Source organism: Danio rerio, chromosome 3, assembly GCF_052040795.2.
Source record: "Danio rerio strain M-AB ecotype USA chromosome 3, GRCz13ab, whole genome shotgun sequence".
Taxonomy (NCBI): Eukaryota; Metazoa; Chordata; class Actinopteri; order Cypriniformes; family Danionidae; genus Danio; species Danio rerio.
The window spans coordinates 9,827,624-9,849,512 of record NC_141023.1 but is presented as its reverse complement, the minus strand read 5'-3'; the positions used below and the strand labels follow the sequence as shown (position 1 = coordinate 9,849,512).

The window sequence follows — 21,889 nt, the reverse complement described above, 5'->3', positions numbered from 1 at the left end:
TTCAAAGAAGTTTCAAACTTTAAAATATGGATGTAAGAATCTGTACCATGCTAATAATGTGCATGACAGTTATACTATGATGACATTTTGCAATGATGATAATACAATTTTTTTTGCTAATACAATAAATGAATCTTTCCATTTAAAAATTAAACTAGTTTCATCTCTATCAAAAGTGAATATGCCATTTGTAAATATTTCTGATCAATATTATAACTGATGTGTTTTATTCACGTTTAGTATACAATAAAATATAAATCATCAGATTGTATATGTGAAGATGTTGATGTGTGTGTCAGTAAATCTCAGTATCTGTGTTAATGTAATCTCTCTTTTGTGTTCAGGATTCTTCATTCTTGCTGTGTTACCAGTTTTTCTCAAATTGACAAATTACAACTGGGATGTAGTATGTGGAAAACAGATGGGCTGTAAGTGTCTAAATTATAATCTGATCCCTGAAATAAATATATATATATAAAAAACATGACATCATAATGTGATCTATAGTTCACAATGCTCATGTCTCTATTATGAATGTATTTTTTAATGATTTTGGATGCAAGGTTAAGTGTAGAAATATTTATAGTTCTCCAGTGATTTCACATGATAATCTGAATTTAGTTTTATGTCATTACAATATTATGCTTGATACTCTGTGTATCTGTTTGAGTTTGCAGAGTTTTTTATTCAGCCAGTTTTAAATCCAGATATGTTTATTAATAATACATATGTTTTTCAGGTTTACCCTCAGTCAGGAGATCAGTGTGGTTAATCCTCATGTTATTAATCAATGCTTTAATGGTTTATTTCTACATCATAGCACTGGAGAATGAAAAAGGTATGATAAAATAATATTAAACTAGAACTGGAAGATTTTCATAGTAGATCTTGCAAGCTCTTACAGTGTGTTTGTACAGAGACTGTAAATACTGTTTCAGTGATGTTAAATCTTGTGTGTTTGTTGATGTTCAGATCGTGTTGGATGGGCCTGTATGATTGCGTTTCTGCAGTTACTCTGGGCAGTGATGGACTTCACACGCTCATTTAAATGGAGTACAGTATTAATCATCTGCTCTGATCATCTTTTCATGATCTACTATCCTCTCCTCATTTTTCATCATCTTTTTGTTTTCCTCTTTTGAAAAGAGTTTAAGTCTCTGGCTCAGTTATTCAGCAAAGCTTTCTCTCGTCTCTCCTTGAAGTCAATATTGAAACTAACTATGATATTTTATTAAATCCTGCTCCACTCACATGATTATGGTTTTTAGCTAAATAATTTTAATCATATAATTTTAACCTATTTATGGGCTGTTTTATCATCATCTCCATTTATGTACATGATGATATTAATCAGTATTTTCTGATCTCACAGTTCTTCCTCGTGTTGTTCCTGTGTATGTGTTTGGATCAGTTGCTGTTGTGTTACTGAACTCTGTTACTCTGATGACTGAACTCATACTGAAAACAGGTCTGATCACTACCGAGTCTGATCAAAGTGTATATTTATAAGTCTTCAGTAAATATTAAATATTAATATTAAAACCTAATTTCATCATTATCTATTCATATCACACCACAAGGCAGAATCATCTTCATATCAAATTTATTCTGATAGAAATATTCTAAATTCCACTTATATATTATTATACATCAATGATACTACAAATAATCAATTGTTCATGATGATGTTAATATTTGAATACGCGTATCTTTTCTAAGTGAAATACTGTTGTTCATTTTCCTCTTCAGTTTATGGTGAAGGTGCAATCGGGGATCTGAGAATCGTCGTCTTTTCCTCTGAATACATCTTCACTTTATCGCTGATGATTCTGCTGGTTTTTGAACCCTGTGAGTACAAACTGAACTTTACTGAAAACAGTCAGAACTACATTCACTTCAGGTGTTTTTGTGCCTCTCGATTTTCATTTAAAAATAGGACACATATTTGACCAGTTCTTCTTCGGTTGTATGAACTTCAGTGTTATATAGTGGATTTGATTTTGAAAATCCACGTATGGGAGGATTCGGTTCAGAAGCTGCTTGTCTGAAAGAGTATTGAACGGGCCAATGCAGCAATGAATTGGCAGCTTAAGCTTGCGCAGGTGTGCTTCATTGCCAATTATCCCAGCATATAAGCACACCTGGAGCGAGCAAACGCCATCCTTTTCGCTTCAGAGACTTTCTGATCGAGTCGATGTGGGTTCCTCTTGCTGATTCAGCGACTTCAGAGTGAACGAGTGTCTCCCGGTCCAGAGTGGGTTTTCGCGGCGGCAGACGCTTGAGCTGGGTTTCTCCCTTGCCTGAGGTTCTTTGGGTCCGGTCCTCCAGAGCGGTGCGTATTGTTGCAACTTTTCCTAAAAGAGCAACACAGTCGTGCAGCACGTCCTTTTCAGGATGGCGCTCCGACTGTGCGTTACTGGTTGCGGGGGTTTCCTGGCTCCAGATGATGAACACAATCACTGCATTGCATGTATGGGGGTCCAGCATGTTAATGTGGTGCTCGCGGGCGATTCATGTCGTCATTGCGATGCCATGACCGTTGCACAGCTAAGATCGCAGCTAGCTTTCGTAAGAGAGCGAGCCACCTCAGTTGCCTCTTGCTCTGCAGCGGGCACTCGGGCAGATCTGAGGGTTCCAGCGGGAGATAATCCGGCGCCCAAGGGCTCGCGGACCTCTCGCTCCTCGCGGCGCTCCATCCAAGCTTCGGGCAGTGGGAGTGATCTGTCTAATCAGATGGTAGCCCTCACGCTCGCTGACACAGAAGATCAGATGTCCTCAGCGGCATCGGAGGGTGGGCTTTCACTGTCCGACGAAGATCCTGACCCGCTTGCCCCCTCCAGGCAGGTGAGCGCCGTCAAAACGAATCCTGAAGCGAACATGTTAGCCGTGCTTTCCCGGGCTGCTTCGGCCGTGGGGTTGGAGCTGGTTCATCCCCCAGCCCCGCGGCCGGACCGACTAGATGGGTGCTATGTGGAGGACCAGAAGGCGAAGCCTTCGAAGCCTCTCGTCCCTTTCTTCCCGGAAGTGTACAGTAGGCTCACGCAGTCTTGGAGTGCACCTTTCTCTGCCCTTGCTGCATGTCCCTCCACCCTCACCGCCCTTGATGGCAGAGCTGCCAGGGGGTATGAGGCGATCCCATCAGTGGAGCGCGCTATCGCGGCCAATCTTTGTCTGCATGGCACCCTTACGTGGCAGGGTTGGCCCCGTCTCCCGTCCAAAGCCTGTAGGTTGTCTGCCTCCCTCGGAACCAGAGCTTACAAGGCTGCGGGCCAGGCGGCTTGTGCTTTGCACGCGATGGCCACCTACCAGCGCTACCAAGCGCAGGCACTGGCCGAGCTGCACGAGGGCGGGTCTAACCCAGGCTTACTACATGACCGCGACTGACTATGCTCTTCGGACTACTAAGTCTGCCGCGTGTGCACTGGGGAGGACGATGTCCACACTTGTGGTTCAGGAACACCACCTCTGGCTAAACCTGGCCGATATGCGCAATGTTGACAAAGTTCGCTTTCTTGACTCGCCCATATCCCAGGCTGGCCTGTCCGGCGACACCGTCGGTGAATTCACCCAGGAATTCAAGACGGTGAAAGAGCAGTCGGATGCGATGGGCAATGTCATCTATCGGCGCGGCCGTAAGCCCGCTCCGCCCGCCGAGCCATCCACCTCCCCTGCTCCTCACCGAGGGTGCCCGCCAACGAGTGCTGCCCCGCCTGCGCCTCCGGCCAAGCGGGCGCAGCGTACACCTCGAAAGCAGGCAGCCCCCCCTGCCCAGAACGCCGTTAAGTCCGGTAAACGGACCGTGAAGCGTCCCTGAGACAGGCCATCCGGAGAGGAGGAAACTTTTCCCCGCTGGAGGGCAGGGCCCTGATTCCAATGGTACTTTTCAGTGCCACCAAAACATCAATGAAAGAGCACTTTTCCCCTTCCCCGGATGGGACAGCACGAACTCTGCCAGTCCGGGACGCGCTGCCTTCCGGCTCGCAGATTCTACGTGCTTCGCCAGTGGCTCACGAGCACTGGGGGGACGGTCTCCCTTTCCTCAGCCCTCCAGCCCCCTCTCCGGAGTCAGGGTGCGGAGCCAGAGCAAATCGCTCTCCTCCAGCTCTTCCGCGGGACCCTCGTGCTTCCCAGATCAGCGCACCCATTCGCGCTGCCCCACCGCTGGTACGTCAGCAATTGTAGCGATGACTCCATTAGCGAGGGCTCTGCCTGCCTGGTTAGCGCGGGCCAGCCCCTCGTGGTGGCTCATACGCACAATCAGACTCGGTTATGCGATTCAGTTTGCGAAACGGCCTCCCAAGTTCATGGGCGTGTATTTCACCAGGGTCAACGCCCTGTCCGCCCCTGTCTTGCGAGAGGAGATTGCTGCCCTCCTGGCGAAGGGTGCAATCGAGCCAGTTCCTCCAGCCGAGATGGAGAGTGGGTTTTACAGCCCATACTTCATCGTACCCAAAAAGAGTGGTGGGTCACGACCAATCCTAGATCTGCGCGTTTTGAACCGCTGTCTGCACAAGCTACCGTTCAGAATGCTCACACAGAGGCGCATCCTTTAATGCGTTCGTCCTCGGGATTGGTTTGCAGCCATAGACCTGAAGGACGCGTATTTCCATGTCTCCATTCTTCCACGCCACCGCCAATTTCTGTGGTTTGCGTTCGAGGGTCGAGCGTTCGAGGGCAATACAAGGTCCCCCCCTTCGGGCTCTCCTTCTCTCCGCGGGTCTTCACCAAACTCGCGGAAGGTGCCTTAGCGCCCCTTTGGCTCGCGGGCATCCGCATACTCTATTATCTCTACGACTGCTGATTTTAGCCCACTGGCGGTAGCAATTGATTATGCACAGGGACAAGGTGCTTTAGCATCTCCGCCTACTGGGGCTTCAGGTCAACCGAGAAAAGAGCAAACTCGCCCCCGTGCAGAGGATCTCTTTTCTCGGGATGGAGCTGGACTCGGTCACCATGGTAGCGCACCACTCCGAGGAACGCGCTCGCCTGTTGCTGGGCTGTCTGAGAGAGCTCGACAGCAAACTAGTGGTCCCACTGAAGTTCTTTCAGAGGCTCCTGGGACATATGGCATCCGCAGCTGCCGTCACGCCGCTCGGATTGCTCCATATAAGACCACTCCAGCACTGGCTTCACGATCGTGTCCCAAGACACGCATGGCACGCGGGCACACACCGAGTCTCTGTTACTGCGCTACCGAGTCTCTGTTACTGTGCTGTGTTGCCACGCCCTCAGCCCTTGGAATGACCCCTTGTTCCTACAGGCCAGTGTGCTTCTAGGACAGGCGTCCAGCCATGTTGTTGTTTCAACAGATGCTTCCAACACGGGTTGGGGGGCCGTGTGTTGCGGGCATGCAGCTGTGGGCCTGTGGAAGGGTGCCCAGTTGCATTGGCATATCAATCGCCTAGAGCTGTTGGCACTGTTCCTTGCTCTCCACCGCTTTTTACCGGTGCTGGAGCAGCAACACGTGCTGGTCAGAACGGACAGTACGGCGGCGGCGGCGTATATCAACCGCATGGGGGGTATGCGCTCTCGCCGCATGTCTCAGCTTGCCCGCCGTCTGCTCCTCTGGAGTCACCCGCGGCTGAAGTCGCTGCGCGCCATTCACGTTCCAAGCACACTCAACCGTGCAGCCGATGCGCTCTCACGGCAGCTGGAGAATGGAGACTCCACCCCGAGTCTGTTCAGCTGATATGGGCGCGATTCGGGGAGGCCCAGATTGATTTGTTTGCTTACCCCGAGAACGCTCATTGCCAGTTGTTTTTTTCCCTGACCGAGGGCTCTCTCGGCATAGATGCACTGGCCCACAGCTGACCTCGGGGCATGCGCAAGTATGCGTTTTCCCCAGTGAGCCTGCTCGCGCAGTTTCTGTGCAAGGTCAGGGAGGACAAGGAGCAGGTTCTGCTAGTTGCGCCCCTCTGGCCCAACCGGACCTGGATATCAGAGCTCTCCCTCCTCGCAACGGCCCTCCTCTGGCAGATCCCTTTGAGAGAGGACCTACTCTCTCAGGGACAGGGCACCATCTGGCAACCTTGCCCCGATCTTTGGAACCTCTACGTGTGGTCCTTAGATGCGAGGAAGACTTAGGTAACCTACCGAGTGCGATGGTTAATACCATCACTCAGGCTAGAGCCCCCTCCACGAGGCACGCCTACGCCCTGAAGTGGAGTCTATTCACTGAATGGTGCGTCTCTCGCAGAGAAGACCCCCAAAATTGCCAGATTAGTATTGTGCTCTCTTTCCTCCAAGAGAAGCTGGACAGCAGGCTGTCGTCCTCCACTCTCAAGGTTTACGTGGCCGCCATCTCCGCTTATCATCACGCGGTAGCTGGCGGCACCGTGGGAAAGCACAACCTCATCATCCGGTTCCTCAGGGGTGCTAGCAAATTAATCCATCCCGCCCCCCTCTCATGCCCTCTTGGGATCGCGCCCTCGTTCTCACGAGTTTACACGCAGATCCCTTTGAGCCACTCGATTCAGTATCTCTAAGTTTTCTGTCCCTGAAGACAGCTCTGCTGGTTGCGTTGGCCTCCATCAAGAGGGTCGGGGACCTGGAGGCATTTTCGGTCAGTGACGCGTGCCTGGAAATTCGGGCCGGACTACTCTCACGTTATCCTGAGACCCTGCCCGGGTTATGTGCCCAAAGTTCCTACCACCCCCTTTAGAGATCAGGTAGTGAACCTGCAAGCGCTGCCCCCGGAGGAGGCAGACCCAGCCCTTTCCTTACTTTGTCCAGTTCACGCCCTGCGCATTTATGTGGACCGTACTCAGAATTTTAGATCATCTGAGAAGCTCTTTGTCTGTTATGGCGGTCGGCAGCAGGGAAGTGCCGTATCAAAACAAAGATTATCCCGCTGGATTGTGGATGCCATTTTACTCGCTTATTCGAGCAGAGGTGAGCCGTGTCCCCCTGGAGTGCATGCACACTCCACTCGGAGCATTGCATCCTTTTTGGCGCGTGCACGCTGCGCATCTCTAAAAGACATTTGTAGAGCTGCGGGCTGGGCGACACCCAACACATTTGCAAGGTTTTACAATCTGCGAGTGGAGCCGGTTTCCTCAAGGGTATTAGGTAACCCTTTGGTGATTGAGGAAACAACTCGGTAGGGTGTTGAAACACGCTTGCTGCGCCATTCTCCCAAACACGGAGGTACGTGCACCTTTTTATCTGTCAGTAAAGTCCCCAGTCTGCCCGCGTTTTGGGTATAGGTGCCTGCTATGCGTGATCCCCACTAGGCGATCCCATATGCTTATTCTGCCACGGTTAAGTCCCCCCCCCCGGGTGGACCTGTGTCTTCCCTCTTCGCTAACCACTTGTTTTTCTATGCGTACTCCCCCTTCTTAGGGCTAGTCCATATGTAAATTCTGACATCTTATCTCCCCCCCTTGGGTAGCGGATGGCCTCCGCAGCGTCCTCCCTATCGGGATTGCACGCTTCCCAACGTACTGTCGTATTTCCTAGAATTATCTAGACGCTCACGACTTCACAAAAAATATATCTAATCCATAAAACTTCTGTTGAAGTAGGATAAATTAGGGCCAGGGACACGTTGGAGGACCACGCCTCCCATGATATGGGTGCGTCACGCTTGCTTGACTATCCCCTCATCAGGGGTGTTGGTAAGGTGCAGTCATTATGGCGCTTTCCGTAGTTCTCCCATAAGTGGATTTTCAAAATCAAATCCACTGTATGGCACTGAAGTTCCCCAACCGAAGGGGAACGTTCGAGGTTACAGAAGTAACCCTTCGTTCCTTGAGGAGGGAAACGGAAGTGCTATACTCTGTCGCCATAATGACTGTCCCTTAGCTGTTTGAAAGTCTCTTCAGCTTAAACGGATGGCGTTTGCTCGCTCCAGGTGTGCTTATATGCTGGGATAATTGGCAGTGGAGCACTCTTTCAATGTACTGTTTCAGACAAGCGGCTTCTAAACCGAATCCTCCCATACATGGATTTTCAAAATCAAATCCACTGTATAGCACTTCTGTTCCCCTCCTCGGGGAACGAAGGGTTACTTCTGTAACCTCGAACGTTCTACAAGTTCTTTAAAGTCATGATGACTCCCTAAAGAGACTTCAGTTGTTTTATAAATGATTATTAATCATTACCCATAATGATGAATGATCAATCATTCTGAACAACAACAAAAAGCAAAAAACACTGACCGACTGGTCTTAAAACAGAAGAAAACTAGGAAAGTATTTTTTCCCAAATAATTTACTGTGTAGACAACTTTAAACTACTAAATAAAGTTTATTAGTACATTATATGTGCTGCACTGTGGCGCAGTGGGTAGCACGTTCGCTTCACAGCAAGAAGGTTGCTGGTTCGAGCCTCGGCTGGGTCAGTTGGCGTTTCTGTGTGGAGTTTGCATGTTCTCCCTGCGTTTGTGTGGGTTTCCTCCGGGTGCTCCAGTTTCCCCCACAGTCCAAAAACATGTGGTACAGGTGAACTGGGTAAGCTGAATTGGTTTGTGTATGGATGTTTCCCAGTGATGGGTTGCAATTGGAAGGGCATCCACTGCATGAAACATATGCTGGTTTGTTATAAGTTTGCTGTTCATTCTGCTGTAGCAACCCCTGATTAATAAAAGGACTAAGCCAAAAAGAAAATTAATGAATCAATAAGTACATTATATTTCCCACTTTCTTACAAATAAATAATTTACAAAAATACATAAAGCAAACAAATCACTAGTAACATTGGTGATTTAAAGAAATTATATAGCCAACGAAAGATCAAAATGAGCGGTAGAAAAAAAAACATATACTGTATAATACCGTATATAAATGTGGATTTAAGAACAGGTAGGCCAGCAAGAAATTGTGCAATTTCTGACAATTTCACTACTTCATGTGGGATTTTTATTCAAGAAAAACATTTTAGCCTTTTGTATCTCTTTTTTATAATCACATTTGATACTGCTTAGAAGAGATGTTCATTATCACTGTTGCAGGGGGCAATTTGTCATTTTTGCAGGACAGGTATGTGATCAACTTGAGCAGGGCTGGAAAACAGGACAGAAGCCTGTTCCAAAACTGCAAAGGGCTGTCATTACACTAAATGAATGGTCATTTTGACATACATTCAGCTACTAAGATCAATACAAAAAAAGCTACCTTATTGTGATAATTTATTTTCCTGCAATAAATATTGTGATGAATACAGTTTAACAGGATGACTCTAACAGTATTCGGGTACAGAAATTAAATTATCACAATGCAAAAACATGATTTCTTCCTGTGTTTTGTCTCGTTTCTTGTCCAAATCTCAAAAATTCTTAGATCAAGTAAAAATATTGTTTAGTTTTCCCCACCTAAAGAAATAAGTGAAAATTAACAGTTTTTCCTTAAAACAAGCTAAATTATGTGCCACTGGCGTAAATTAAATAATGTTGTTTTTGCTGTGAAATGTAGATATTTGGACTTGAAAAAGTAAGAAAAACATTTTTTTTTTTGTATGAATCAGATAAATTCCATATAAATACAGTGATGACATACAATTCTGTAGCTCCTGCTCAACTATAATTCAGACTCAACATTGCAGATCTTTGCAGTGTGACTATTGCGGATGTGCACATTGCGATGTCGATGCTGAAACAATATATTATACAGCCCTACTATTGACCATATTTTTTACCATCTTGTTTTAAAGCTGAATTACTTTGTTTACTACTTTGATTATTACTTAAGCTTTGATTGCTACTTAATTTAACAGATGTCAAAGAAAAAGTTTTTTTCTGTTTCTCTAGAAATATTACTAAATAGTAAAGCTAACTATGTGAAGTTTATTATACAATCTTACTTGTTTTATTTTGGAAAATATAATCCTGAAATCCCTTTTTGTCTCTCATCTCACAGGGATCAAAACGTGGCTGCAGTCATGTCAGGTTAGTATCATATTTAATGTGATTGTAATTAATTAATGTCTTAGTTCATGTTATGTTCTGCAGTTTTGATGTATTAGTGTGGATGCTGAATCACATGGCTCTTTTTACTTGAATTCTTGTTTCGCTTATGATGAACTATTATCTCAAACCAAAATCTTTAATAACACAGGGTGCTTTAAAGTTATCATGCTTTATGACTAAAGTATTAATTTCTCATGCTTTAAATTTCTTTTTTGTGTATTTTTACATTTTTAAAGTAAACCGTAAATGTATAATACTGTAGTTTGAGCATCTCTATGTGAACCAGCATAGATGCGTCAATAGCTGCATTCATGTCATAATGTACAGTAAATGTTAAGCTTGAGTTATAGCACAGAGTTCACTTTTCAATAGCTGTCCAACAACAGACTGTTGTGTAAATATGCAGTCTTCTCTTCTGGTATTTGGGACATTTGTTATGTCTCTTTAGTTTAACACACATGATTCAGATAATGAGGAAAGAAGTGCACTTCACTGTGTTTGTCAGATATGAGAGACAAATAAAATGTGTAGTGCGAGTGCGAGTCCCCAAATAGGACCAGGACTGAAAACCACTGCTGTAAATGTAACTGTGTTTTTGTGAACGCAGAAGGCAGTGAGATCTTGTCAAACTCCAGCTGCTGGATCACAGAATCAGGACATTCAGGTTAGTAACAAAATTATTGATTTGTTTATCTGAAATATTATGAAAACCTACTCATGATGTTAGTCAAAAGCAGAGGTTTCTCAAGGTTTCTCAGTTCTGGTTTTGGAGAAACTAATGAGTAAATCTAGACAGAGAATGAGAGAGACTGTTTTTCCGAGTGTAGTTATGGCACATACAGTTGAAACCAGAAGTTTACACACTGTAAAAAAAAAGGCACATAACTTTTTTTTTTTAAAAGTCAGATGTTAATGTGACTAAACTTTTTCTCTTTTAGGTAAATTAGGATTATTAAATTTGTTTCTCTTCTGCTTAATAGCACAATAATGAGAGAGAGATTTTTTTTTTTTTTTTTGAGAAATTGTTATAACTTTTATTAAAAGTCAAGTTTACAATAAGATTATTCTGCCTTTGAAAAAGCTCAGATTATAGTGTCAAGGTTTTGGAAGTTTCTGATTGGCTAATTGACAACATTTGAGTTATTTGGAATAGAATAGTATTGAATATAGAATAGTATTGAAGGAAAAACCTCAAAAACACTGCTTCCTTGTGTGACAACATGGGAAAATCAACAAGCCAGAGTCAACAAAAAAAAGCCTGATTAATTTTCTAAATTACACTGGGGAAAAGATTAATTTTGAAGACATGTCCTGTGGTCTAATGGAACTTAGATTGAACTGCACTAGACCTGGTGACTAATTTTGGTCTCTCTTGTTCCTTTCATTTAGCCTATTTATTCACATTTATTATTGCTTTGCATTACTGCCTTTACTGATTTTATTAATGATGGAAATGCAACGATAACGCTTATTAATGCAGATGGATCATGGCTTAAGTGCCAAATGAGTGCTTTAAATCATTTGTTATTCTCCTTATTTATTTCCGTTTTATTTCAAGCAAACACATAACGTTCCCAGGACGTTCTCGGAACGTTCCCCAAAGGTTTCCAGAACGTCCTGGGAACGTCCCCACAACAAACACCCTAACGTTCCCTGTTAGTTAGCCGGGAAAGTTTTTTTGACGTCAACACAATGTTCCCTGCGGGTTCTCAGAACGTTTCCAGGACGTCCCCTGCGGGTTTGCAGAATGTTCCCTGCAGGTTCGCGGAACATTCCCGGGACGTCCTCTGCGGGTTTGCAGAATGTTCCCTAGATGTTCCCTGCCGGTTTGCAGAACGTTCCCGGGACGTTAGCACAACGTCCCCAGAAAGTTCCCTTAAACACAAATAATCAGACCAAAGAAATAACTTTTTCCTTGTTTATTGTTCAGAAAACGCAAATATGAACCATAAATGATACATTATATAAATAGTTTATATCTACATGAAATAGAAAGATTTTAAACAACAAAATACAAAACTGAATTGCAAATCTATAAATTACATGAACAATATGATGCACAACTGGACAATTCTTAGAATAATTTGCAGAACTATATGACATTTTAAACAACAAAAATACTCAATGTATTTGCAAATGTTGTATGATTCATAACTGGTAAATTATTAAAATAGTAGCACCTGGAAAACTTTATATTTATACAAAAAATACATATTTTAAACAACATTGATTTTCAAATGTTTAAAATGTAATAAATAACAATATGATCCATATCTGGTAAATTATTATAATTATCAGCATTTACAGATAAATAAATATTTTAAACAAAATAAATGCATGCATGTTTCAAGTGATAAATATTCATAAAAGTATGATCCATCACTAGTTAATTACATTTAAAAATATGCATTTGCAGAACAATACATTTATAAATAAGACATTTTAAACAACAAATATTTCAAATATAGTGAATTACACTAATAATAGATCCCATGACTGGTCAATTATTCAAATAATTTGCGGAATTTTGCAGAAAAAAAATACATATAAATAAGACATTTTAAGCAACAAAATTGATTAGCAAATATTTTAAATGTAATACTATAAACTTTAATGTAATAAAAGAGTTGGAGAAACCTTCTAAAAACATAAGAACAATTGTGGAAAACAAGTCACCACTTGATGTCATGAAATGTTTATTAAATCTAATATTGGAAATTTATCTGCATTGTCCGTTTACAATGTTTAAAATTGTGTGGGACTTACTTTAAACCCACTAAAAATAGCTTCCTCAGTCAACTGTTCCAAGTAGTTAGAAAACTTTTGGCTTTGGTTTAATGTATGTCAATTATTATTAGGCAATAAAAAATATATAGAGAGAGAAGATGTTACAAATATAAAGATGTTACAAAGCTCAGTGTTACAAAGCATTACACAAATCTGTCCAGTAGAGGTCGCTAACGGACTGCTAATCACATATGCCTTTCAAAGATGTGCATGTGAGAGAACAATACAGTCTGAGTGAAGCAACTGGCATTGAAGTTGAATGTTGCTAACTATCGATGTTTGGTGGATTTGTGCGTGTTATGAACAAATCACATTTTTATTTACCAATGTGGAATAAAGCAACCGAAGTTCACTAAACCAGACTCCTGCATTCTAACCGATGAACCACAGTGATCACCACCTTTAAACTGGCAACTTAGTTGAATGCTTCTCAACTCTCAGATTTCTTGCTAATTTTTCCATTTTACGCTGTAGGCACCAAAATGTCATTCTGAAGGAACTGTCTTCATGTTTTGTGCACAGAAGCTCCAAGGATTGCTTCCCCAGGTAGTTCATCTGTAAAACAAATGTCAGTAAAAAACAACAATTATTCATTTTGACAGCAGCTGGAAGAACGGTCTTCTTGTTTGCATTAAAGAGTCAAACAATCACATACTTAAATTAAATGACAAAGAGAGAGTGTAGAAGTGCACTTAAGTTCTTAAGTGCACAATCAACATACTGTGTTCAGCATATACAAGTACACCAATCACAAATCTATCATTATATTTGTGCATACACATTAGATTAGTCAGTACTGAAGCCAAATCAGGGGCTTATCGAACAAAATAACTTATGATAATGGTACAAAATTAGTACACCCAAATTTATGTTATAGAAAAATATTAAATAAAACATTTAAAAAGAGCAAAATTCAAGAGAAACGAAACATTCTACAATTTTGTAGTTTGTATTTTTTTCACATATGTTGCTTGAATTTAATTCTATTATCTTTCTATTTCTAAAGATGTGACTAAAATATTATTTAAATGAATATATCTGTTTAATAAATCTGTTTTGTTTAAATGCACCAAAATACATTACTCATATTCACTGAGAAATGGATAGAAATTCATTTTCAGAATGGGCTGTACTCAATTATGATGAGCACTGTAGGTAATGTTTATCACTAACTCTTGTTTCCACTCATCACCATTTATGTTCTTGTGAAATCCCTTTATTGTATTAATAATTATGTCTGAAAACAAAACACAATGTACAAGTAATATAATTTAATTTTTATTAGCAATTTTACCGGTACTACTGAATCATGAAACTGCATTGTGTTTTGCCTAATGGATCACAGATGTGAAAATTCAACAGGTTATTTGAAACACTGAGGCTGTGCAATGTTGTCTTTTTTTTTCTTTTTCTATTTTCTTGTGATGTCAGATAAATAATTTTATTGTTATCTAGATATCCCCAAAAATTTAACAATGTAAAATGTAAATGTAAGTCTAATATAAACTAGATTATTAAAGTTCGTCGAGACAAACTTTGAGGCTGGCTTGTGAAAGCATGTTGGTATTAGTTTATTAGTTTAAACCAGGGGTTTTAAACCAGTTTAAAACTAGGTCATTTTAGCTCCAACCCTAATCAAACACACCTGAACAAGCTAATCAAGGTTTTACAAGGTAAACTTGAAACAACCAGGCAGTATGTTGAGGCAAGTTGGAGCTAAACTCTGCAGGGACACTGGCCCTCCAGGACCGAGATTGGTGACCCCTGGTTTAAACAGTTTTTAAAAGATAATAGATAGATAGATAAATAAATAGATAGATAGATAGATAGATAGATAGATAGATAGATAGATAGATAGATAGATAGATAGATAGATAGATAGATAGATAGATAGATAGATAGATAGATAGATAGATAGATAGATAGATAGATAGATAGATAGATAGATAAAGCGGTGTTCTATAGATTTTCCTTAATGTTCAGTAAGCATTTCTAGCATGTTGAAATACTAAGCTAATCATTATTAGCATGTTGCTAGTCATTGCTAGCATGTGAACCATACAGGATGTATGGTGTGCTAGCATGAGTCAAACAAGCCAACCCCCGCTTTTCTACAATGTTCTGATGCTGAGATACAGCTGCTGTTAAATCGTTGCTAGGTTTGTTTGTTTTGTTGCTATGGAGATGATTGACAGCTTGAACTGATGATGTATCAAAGCTTCTTGCCAGTATAAACAGTAAAAAACAACCCCATGTCTGCAGCATGACGATATCAATCTGGGCCTCTATAATGGCAGTCTATGGGACAGTTGCTAGGGTGCGGTATGTTAGGGAGTGGCTAGAAAGTTTAAAGGCCATCAGTGATTGACTGCTGGCTAGACTAGGAGTTAAATGAGCTCAGTCATTAGTCTGTAGGACAGTCTGATGCAGAGTTATGAGCTCACAAAGTTTGATCCAATGTAAAGTCAATGACAATCTTTTGCAGTGGAAGTCTATGGGACAGTTTCTAGGGTCCCAAAAGTGGTTGCTAGGGCGTGGCCAGAAAGTTAAATGCTCATCAGTTATTGGCAGTTAGGTAGTCTGAGTTAAATGAGCCTAGTTAGAAGTCTGTGTGACATTCTGATGCGAAGTTATGAGGTCACAAAGTTTGGTCCAATGTTAAGTCAATGGGATTTTTCCGAAGGTCCCGGGACGTTTCCCCGAAAACCAAAAGTCGGCGGAAAAGATATAGCAACCCGAGTCAGACCAGTTTGGAGGTCTGGTGTAAGTTTGGTGGTCAAAACTCGAAAGCTCTAGGAGGAAATGCGTTTTGTTTTTTAGTCTCAGAAGAAAAATAGGATAACAGTAGTCTGGCTTGCTACACAAGCCAGCCTAATTACAAAAATAAATATTAAATTTTCGCATTAAACAATTTAAGAAAATATGAATTACTTTAAATTGTTGCATTATTACATTAGTTCACCTAAAAAAAAAATTAAAAAATATTTGTTAATAATTACTCAACCTAATGCTGTCCCAACCCCCAAGACCTTTGTTAATATTCTGAACAAATTATGTTATTTTAAATTAAATCTGAGACTCCCTCATCCATAGACAGCAAGGGTTCAGAGACACTCAAAAGTCCAGAAAAGGCAATAAAAAACTCTTAAAACAGACTGTATGCCTTCAGTGGTTCAAACTGAATATTATTAAGTAAAGGAGAAGAATCTGTTCAATAAAGTTATTATTCTTGTTTTATGTGTGCATAAACGTATTCTCATAGCTTCATAATATTTTGATTGAACCACTGAAGGCATATTGTCTGAGGATTTGTTTGGGTTCCTTTTCTGGATTTTGAAACTGGAACCTTGCTGTCTATGGAGGATGAGAGAGCTCTTAGATTTAATCTAAAATATCATAATTTGTGTTCTAAAGATGAACAAATGTTTGGAATGAAACAAAGATGAGAAATTAATAGCGTAATCTAAAAAATTTTATGAACTAATCATTTAATTAGATTTAAATACAAGTTATTCTTATATTAAATATGTTTATGAACATCAGTGTAAAAAGTACCTGTATGTACATCAAAAAAATGCAGCAACCTGTGCCTGGATGGATCTTTGTTTATCTAGAAGTGAAAAAAAGAAAAGATTAATAAATATGATTTAAATATTGTACATAACCCACATGTTTGGGTCTGGAGGAGGTCAATCCGACTCCGGGGCTGTGCACTGATTGTGAAAATGAAAAATTGACCCAAAACAAATTATTATTACTGACTAAAATTGACAATGAAAAATTCGGAAATGTGCTTCAACTAGCTTACCAAGAGCCATGGAAATGAAGAAAAAAAATACTGTTTTAAAAAAGGTTTAATAATCCAACAGTGATTACTGGCTAATCAATATCGAAGGGTTTCTCAAACTTGAAAGCTCATGCTACGCTATCTTGCAGGGATTTGCTGTAACACACTACTGTACCTGGCAGATTGTTGTAACACTGGAGATCTTCATCAGCTGATTCAGCTTTTATTTGTGGTATACTCCTAAACATTTGAGAACGTGCAATGATATCTGACAATGCACACGATGATAAGGAGAGTAATGCATTCAGAGAGACTTTTTAAGTCAATATAAAAACAAGATTTTAACATTTCTTTCCATTATTTAAATGAACTTTAATATAATTATGACATTACTTGGTTGGGTTTACAGGATATAATATATAATCTGTACATTAGAAATAATTATGTCTATGAAGGTTTCTTATAAACCATAAATTCACGTGTGTGTGTGTGTGTGTGTGTGTGTGTGTGTGTGTGTGTGTGTGTGTGTGTGTGTGTGTGTGTCAAACCTTTACATACAAGGCCAATGAGTCTCTCTTCTCCCAGCTTGTCACAAAAGCCTAGACTTTGCCTACAAAAAGAGATGATGTTAATTACGTCCTAATATTATCTGTTTAGCCTTTGTAAATACTTCTGAATATCTGAGCGAATTTGGTTAAATGTCAGTGCGTTTATTGATAACGTTACAGATAACATTACTGTAATCACGTTGCCATTCTAAAATATACCAGCATATATGGCCACCTCGAAAGTTTGGTTAAAGAGTAGTTCAACAATAAATCAAACTAACACCATTATGACTGTAAAATGGTTTAGGTTAATAGATTTGTGTGGTTGTAGAAGATAATATAGCCTCAGAAAACGGACTCTGAAGTGGCTAACGTAACGAGTTGACCGTTATAAATTACCGTTTGCTTTTAAATAGCAAGTACCGTACAATGTGATTAAAAGTCTCATTAACCTTTACATTCGGTATTATAATTTAGGTTTATGAAACAAATTCACAAGGATTTTGAAAAAGTCGTAAATAACGAAATCAAAAAACAACTGATAAACCTTTTTTTATTTTTTTTATTTTTTTTATTGTGTTTTAACAATACAAACATATTAATCTTAACAATGGATGACATCAAGTACAAAAGTAAATAAATAAATAAAATAAAATAAAAAACAGAGTACAGAGGCAAATTAACAAATTAAACAATATTTTCAAAGTCCTTATAAAATTTCACAGTTTTACACTTTTTTAGCTGTAAACATTTTGTAAAGTAGTAATTAAACAAATTAACAACTGATAAACCTACCTGATTAGCGCAGCTGGCCGACGACATCATGAAGCTGGAGTTGGCGTGTGAGTGACAGGACGTTGACGACGCATATAAATTATTATATCTAAATGACATTACTAAATATTTTTAAATAAAATAATAAATCATCAAATTATATTACAGATCCAAAGTCCAGAAACAAAAAATAAATAAATAATAATTATTTAAAAACACACATGGGTGTTTGTGTGTACTATAATAAAAGCGATCTGGGAAGGCTCTCTCTAGGTTATGAAAATAAAACAGAAATAACGTACAGGGAACATTCTGGGAAGGTTCTCTTGGTTATAAAATAAAACATGAAAATAACCTACACAGAACGTTCTGAGGAGGTTTTCTATATGTTATGAAAAAAAAACAACAAATAACCTATAGGCAACGTTCTGAGAAAGTTCTCTTTTGGTTATAAAATAAATCCCAAAATTAACCTACAGGGAACATTCTGGGAAGGTTCTCTCAAGGTTATGAAAAAAACCCCAAATAAAACCTAGAGGGAACGTTCTGGGAAGGTTCTCTCAAGGTTATGAAAAAAACCCTAAATAAAACCTAGAGGGGACGTTCTGGGAAGGTTCTGTGTTACGAAAATAATACCAACAAATAACCTACAGAGAACATTCTGAGAATATAACATTCTGAGGCCGATCATCTTTAAACGCAAAAGGCATTTATTAAGTGTTATACCTTGACTGCTGGTGCATAATGGGATGTTTCTCTACACAACTGTAAAAGTGCACTTAATGTCAAAATGAAAGCAAAAAAGGATTCTGCGTTTTGTCAATTTTAGCTTAATTGTAATAATATTAATGAATAAATTAAAATATTATTTATAGTGTAGCCTACTGTGTTGTGTTTAAAGAATTAGTTAACCAAAACATGTACTAATGAATTAAGCTGCTCGTCTCATGTCACCCACTTTTCTCCCTTGTGAGTTTAGTGCGCCTCCATCGCAGTGTGCGCATTTTAAAGGCTATTTACGGGCTTATTCACCTGACCTGACGCGGGGATCAGATCTCTGGACTAGGCCTAGCTTTAATTTCACAATTTTCATAATTTAATTGCTATGTCATATATTTTAAAAACTTCTTTCTGAGGGGGCAATGCCCCTCTTTGGCCCCCCGTAGCGCGGGGCCTGTGCAGGAGGGACTGGTCCACTTCACAGCATAGATGGCATCATGAAGAAAGAACATTATGTAGAAATACTGAAGCAACATCTCAAGACATCAGCCAGGAAATTTAAACTTGGCCACAAATGGGGCTTCCAAACAGACCATGACCCTAAGCATACTGCCAAATCAGTTCAAATGTGCTTTAAGGACAACAGAGTTAATGTTTTGGAGTGGCCATCACAAAGCCCGGATCCTAATCCTATAGAAAATTTGTGGGCATTGTTGAAAAATCTTGTGTGAACAAGACAACAAATATGAGTCAGTTACACCAATTCTGTTGAGAGGAATGGGCCAAAACTCCTGCAAACTATTGTGAGAAGCTTGTAGAAGGATACCCAAAACATTTGAACAAAGTTATACAGTTTAAAAGCAAAGTTAAAAAAATATCAAGGAAATGCATATAAACTTTTGACTGTCTAGAAATTAATAAAAAAAATCTCTAAAAAAAAAATTCTCTCATTTTTCTAGCATTTAGCAAATGTAAATCATTTAGGTAATCCTAACGGACCTAAAATAGTAAACATTTAGGACAACTTACCATTAGACATTTAAAAAAATAGTTATGTTCTTTTTTTTAGAGTGTATGTAAACTTCTGCTTTCAACTGTACTAGCAGAAAAAAACAAAGCATTAATAAATCCTAGTTAAAATAGAGAAACCATGTGTTTTTGATATTTAAAATGCATGTTAAAAATACACAGAAAGAAAGTATTTTTTTAAATTCTATTACTGATTTTTTAAAATTCTATTACTGAAAGTCTAATCTTGTAATATACTGTAAAGAAAATAAAGGTGTCTTGGTGATTTTGTTGTTTTAGTGATATTGCAGTGCTGTGAAAGCTGATACTCAGACATGTGCAAAAGTTAAATGCAGTAAAACACAGCTTCCATCTGATGTGTTTAAGAGTATAAAATTCTGCCAAGATTTTAAAGCATTAAATTGTCTGTTTATTTTCCCATAATTATTTATAAATAAAGTGAAGCGATGCATCGTGGTAATCATTACAATCTCATACTACTAGAATTCTTATAATTAAAGATGGCAATTCAGATTGTGAGATTGTTTAAACCTCAGAGTTAAGAATAAATGAATGTCTTATTTATTTGACCTAATCTAAGGCTGTGATGGGAATCAGTTTTAGCAGTTTTTCTGTTTGTCTCTTCTCTTTATTTCTTTCCTTATCATCTTTGAGTGATTCTGCTTGTTAAAGCATCTGTTGTTTATCACTAATAATCATCACCTAAATATTCAATTAATCATCTCATTAACTTCAACACTGCCTTAATTTTATTTGGTGTAGTGTGTATACTACAGAATTTTGCAGTGGGCATTATCCCTTTGCTGATTTCAATCAGGCACTACAGTACATGCTGATACCTACATTTGATTTTTAATCCTGCAAATATTATTTTCATCAACAGAGTCGATTTCTCCAAAAGAAATAAAAAAATGTAAACATTCGACATGAAAAAACTTTTCGTAATGAAAACCAAAAACAAGTTTTGTAGTTTAAATTTGGTCATTTGCTGGAAAAGCTGCTGCCATATCAGATTATTGTCTACAATTACTGAAAATGTTTAAGAATTTATAGCGTACTTCTTATCCTGAACCCAGAATGCAGAAGAATCTGATGGAACTCCAGCCAGTGGATTAAACCAGAAGCCCGAAGAAACAAGTCCTTTACTGCATGCTGAAGATCTAGAGTCTGGTAAGAGTGATGTGACAGAGGATAATCAGCCTGATTCAGTAGAAACATGAACATTATCAACACATAAAAAAAAATCAACGATAAAAAAAACCTTCTTATCTAACATTGTGTTTATTTATTTGTCATGAATGCTGACAGAGATTTAGCTACGCTTTCTCAGTGTAGTCTGGAAAAAAAACAGCAAAGTTCTTTTAAAATCCATTCCCACAAATCATTAATAAGTCTGCATGGTTTTCCACTTTTACTTCATTGCTGCAGTGATGAAACCAAAGAAAGAGATGTGGAAATGTGTGGTGTTGTGTGACTACACTCCTGAAGAAGACGACAAGCTGAAGCTAGTTAAGGGAGAAACCATAGAGATTCTTGCAAAGGTATTTATTCAGTGTTTTACTTTTTACTTCTTTTAATCTATCATCTGTTTAAACATTAACAAAATGGTTCATTCAATTTTAAATCTGTCATAGAGAGAGTCAGAAATGTTTGTTTTCAAATTTGATGTTAAACTTGCAACAATATTCTGTTTCTATTCTAATGCAAATAAATGTTGTTCATTCTGTTTGTCTTGTAGGATGAAAATAGTTGGTGGATGGGAAAGAAAAATAATCAAATAGGACTATTTCAACCAACTAATGTAAAAGAAATTGCTGTCTCTTCAGAAGGTAAGGCAATAGTGAAACTGGACATGTTTGTCATCAGCTGTGTTGGTCAAGTAGTTTTGGCCTTAAGCCCATACAAATAAAATCCATACAAATGACAGTTTAATGGATTATAATAAAAGAAACTCAAGAATATAGTATATAATTGCATTATATAATACAAGTCAAAGTCTGAACTCCTGTAGATTTACACCGAAATCTAGGTTGAAATGGTTTAATTATTTGTCATTATAAAAAAGTACCTTTGTTTGTTTGTTTGTTTGCTTGCTTGCTTTGATTTGTGTAGCTACAAGCAGGCAATCGTGTGTAACAAAGAAGGATGGAGTGATGCTTGGTTTTACAACAAACCTGGTTTTCAGTCACCTGGTCAAACCAGAACCAATTATTTTTAGTTGGTTTTATTGATCTAAGATTTTGAAGTTAACACACACACACACACAAAAGGTTGCTTATAGAAGTACTGCACATTTTTTCATAATAATGCAGAATAATGATAATAGTTTAAAACATCTGT

General features: G+C 39.2%; 1 protein-coding gene and 1 long non-coding RNA gene across 6 annotated transcripts in view; one reads left to right on the top strand and one right to left on the bottom strand.

The window, feature by feature from the left end:
* LOC141381140 (uncharacterized) overlaps positions 1-21,889 on the bottom strand; it is a 686,936-nt gene that overhangs the window by 398,111 nt on the left and 266,936 nt on the right. The window lies entirely within an intron of this gene.
* LOC564237 (uncharacterized) overlaps positions 1-21,889 on the top strand; it is a 130,319-nt gene that overhangs the window by 107,962 nt on the left and 468 nt on the right. For 3 of the 5 annotated variants that reach the window (XR_015480387.1, XM_087243899.1, XM_087243903.1), the window contains 10 exons: positions 345-428; positions 740-838; positions 973-1,053; positions 1,373-1,468; positions 1,750-1,848; positions 9,855-9,883; positions 10,512-10,568; positions 20,626-20,719; positions 20,978-21,090; positions 21,288-21,378. Coding sequence is in view for 4 of the 5 variants with exons in the window: in XM_087243899.1 (XP_087100025.1) it covers positions 345-428; positions 740-838; positions 973-1,053; positions 1,373-1,468; positions 1,750-1,848; positions 9,855-9,883; positions 10,512-10,568; positions 20,626-20,719; positions 20,978-21,090; positions 21,288-21,378 (843 nt within the window). In the remaining variant the exon portion in view is untranslated. Of the gene's footprint in view, positions 1-344; positions 429-739; positions 839-972; positions 1,054-1,372; positions 1,469-1,749; positions 1,849-9,854; positions 9,884-10,511; positions 10,569-13,165; positions 13,238-20,625; positions 20,720-20,977; positions 21,091-21,287; positions 21,379-21,889 lie in introns of all 5 variants that reach the window. The other 2 variants (XM_087243898.1, XM_087243902.1) reach the window with 1 other exon arrangement.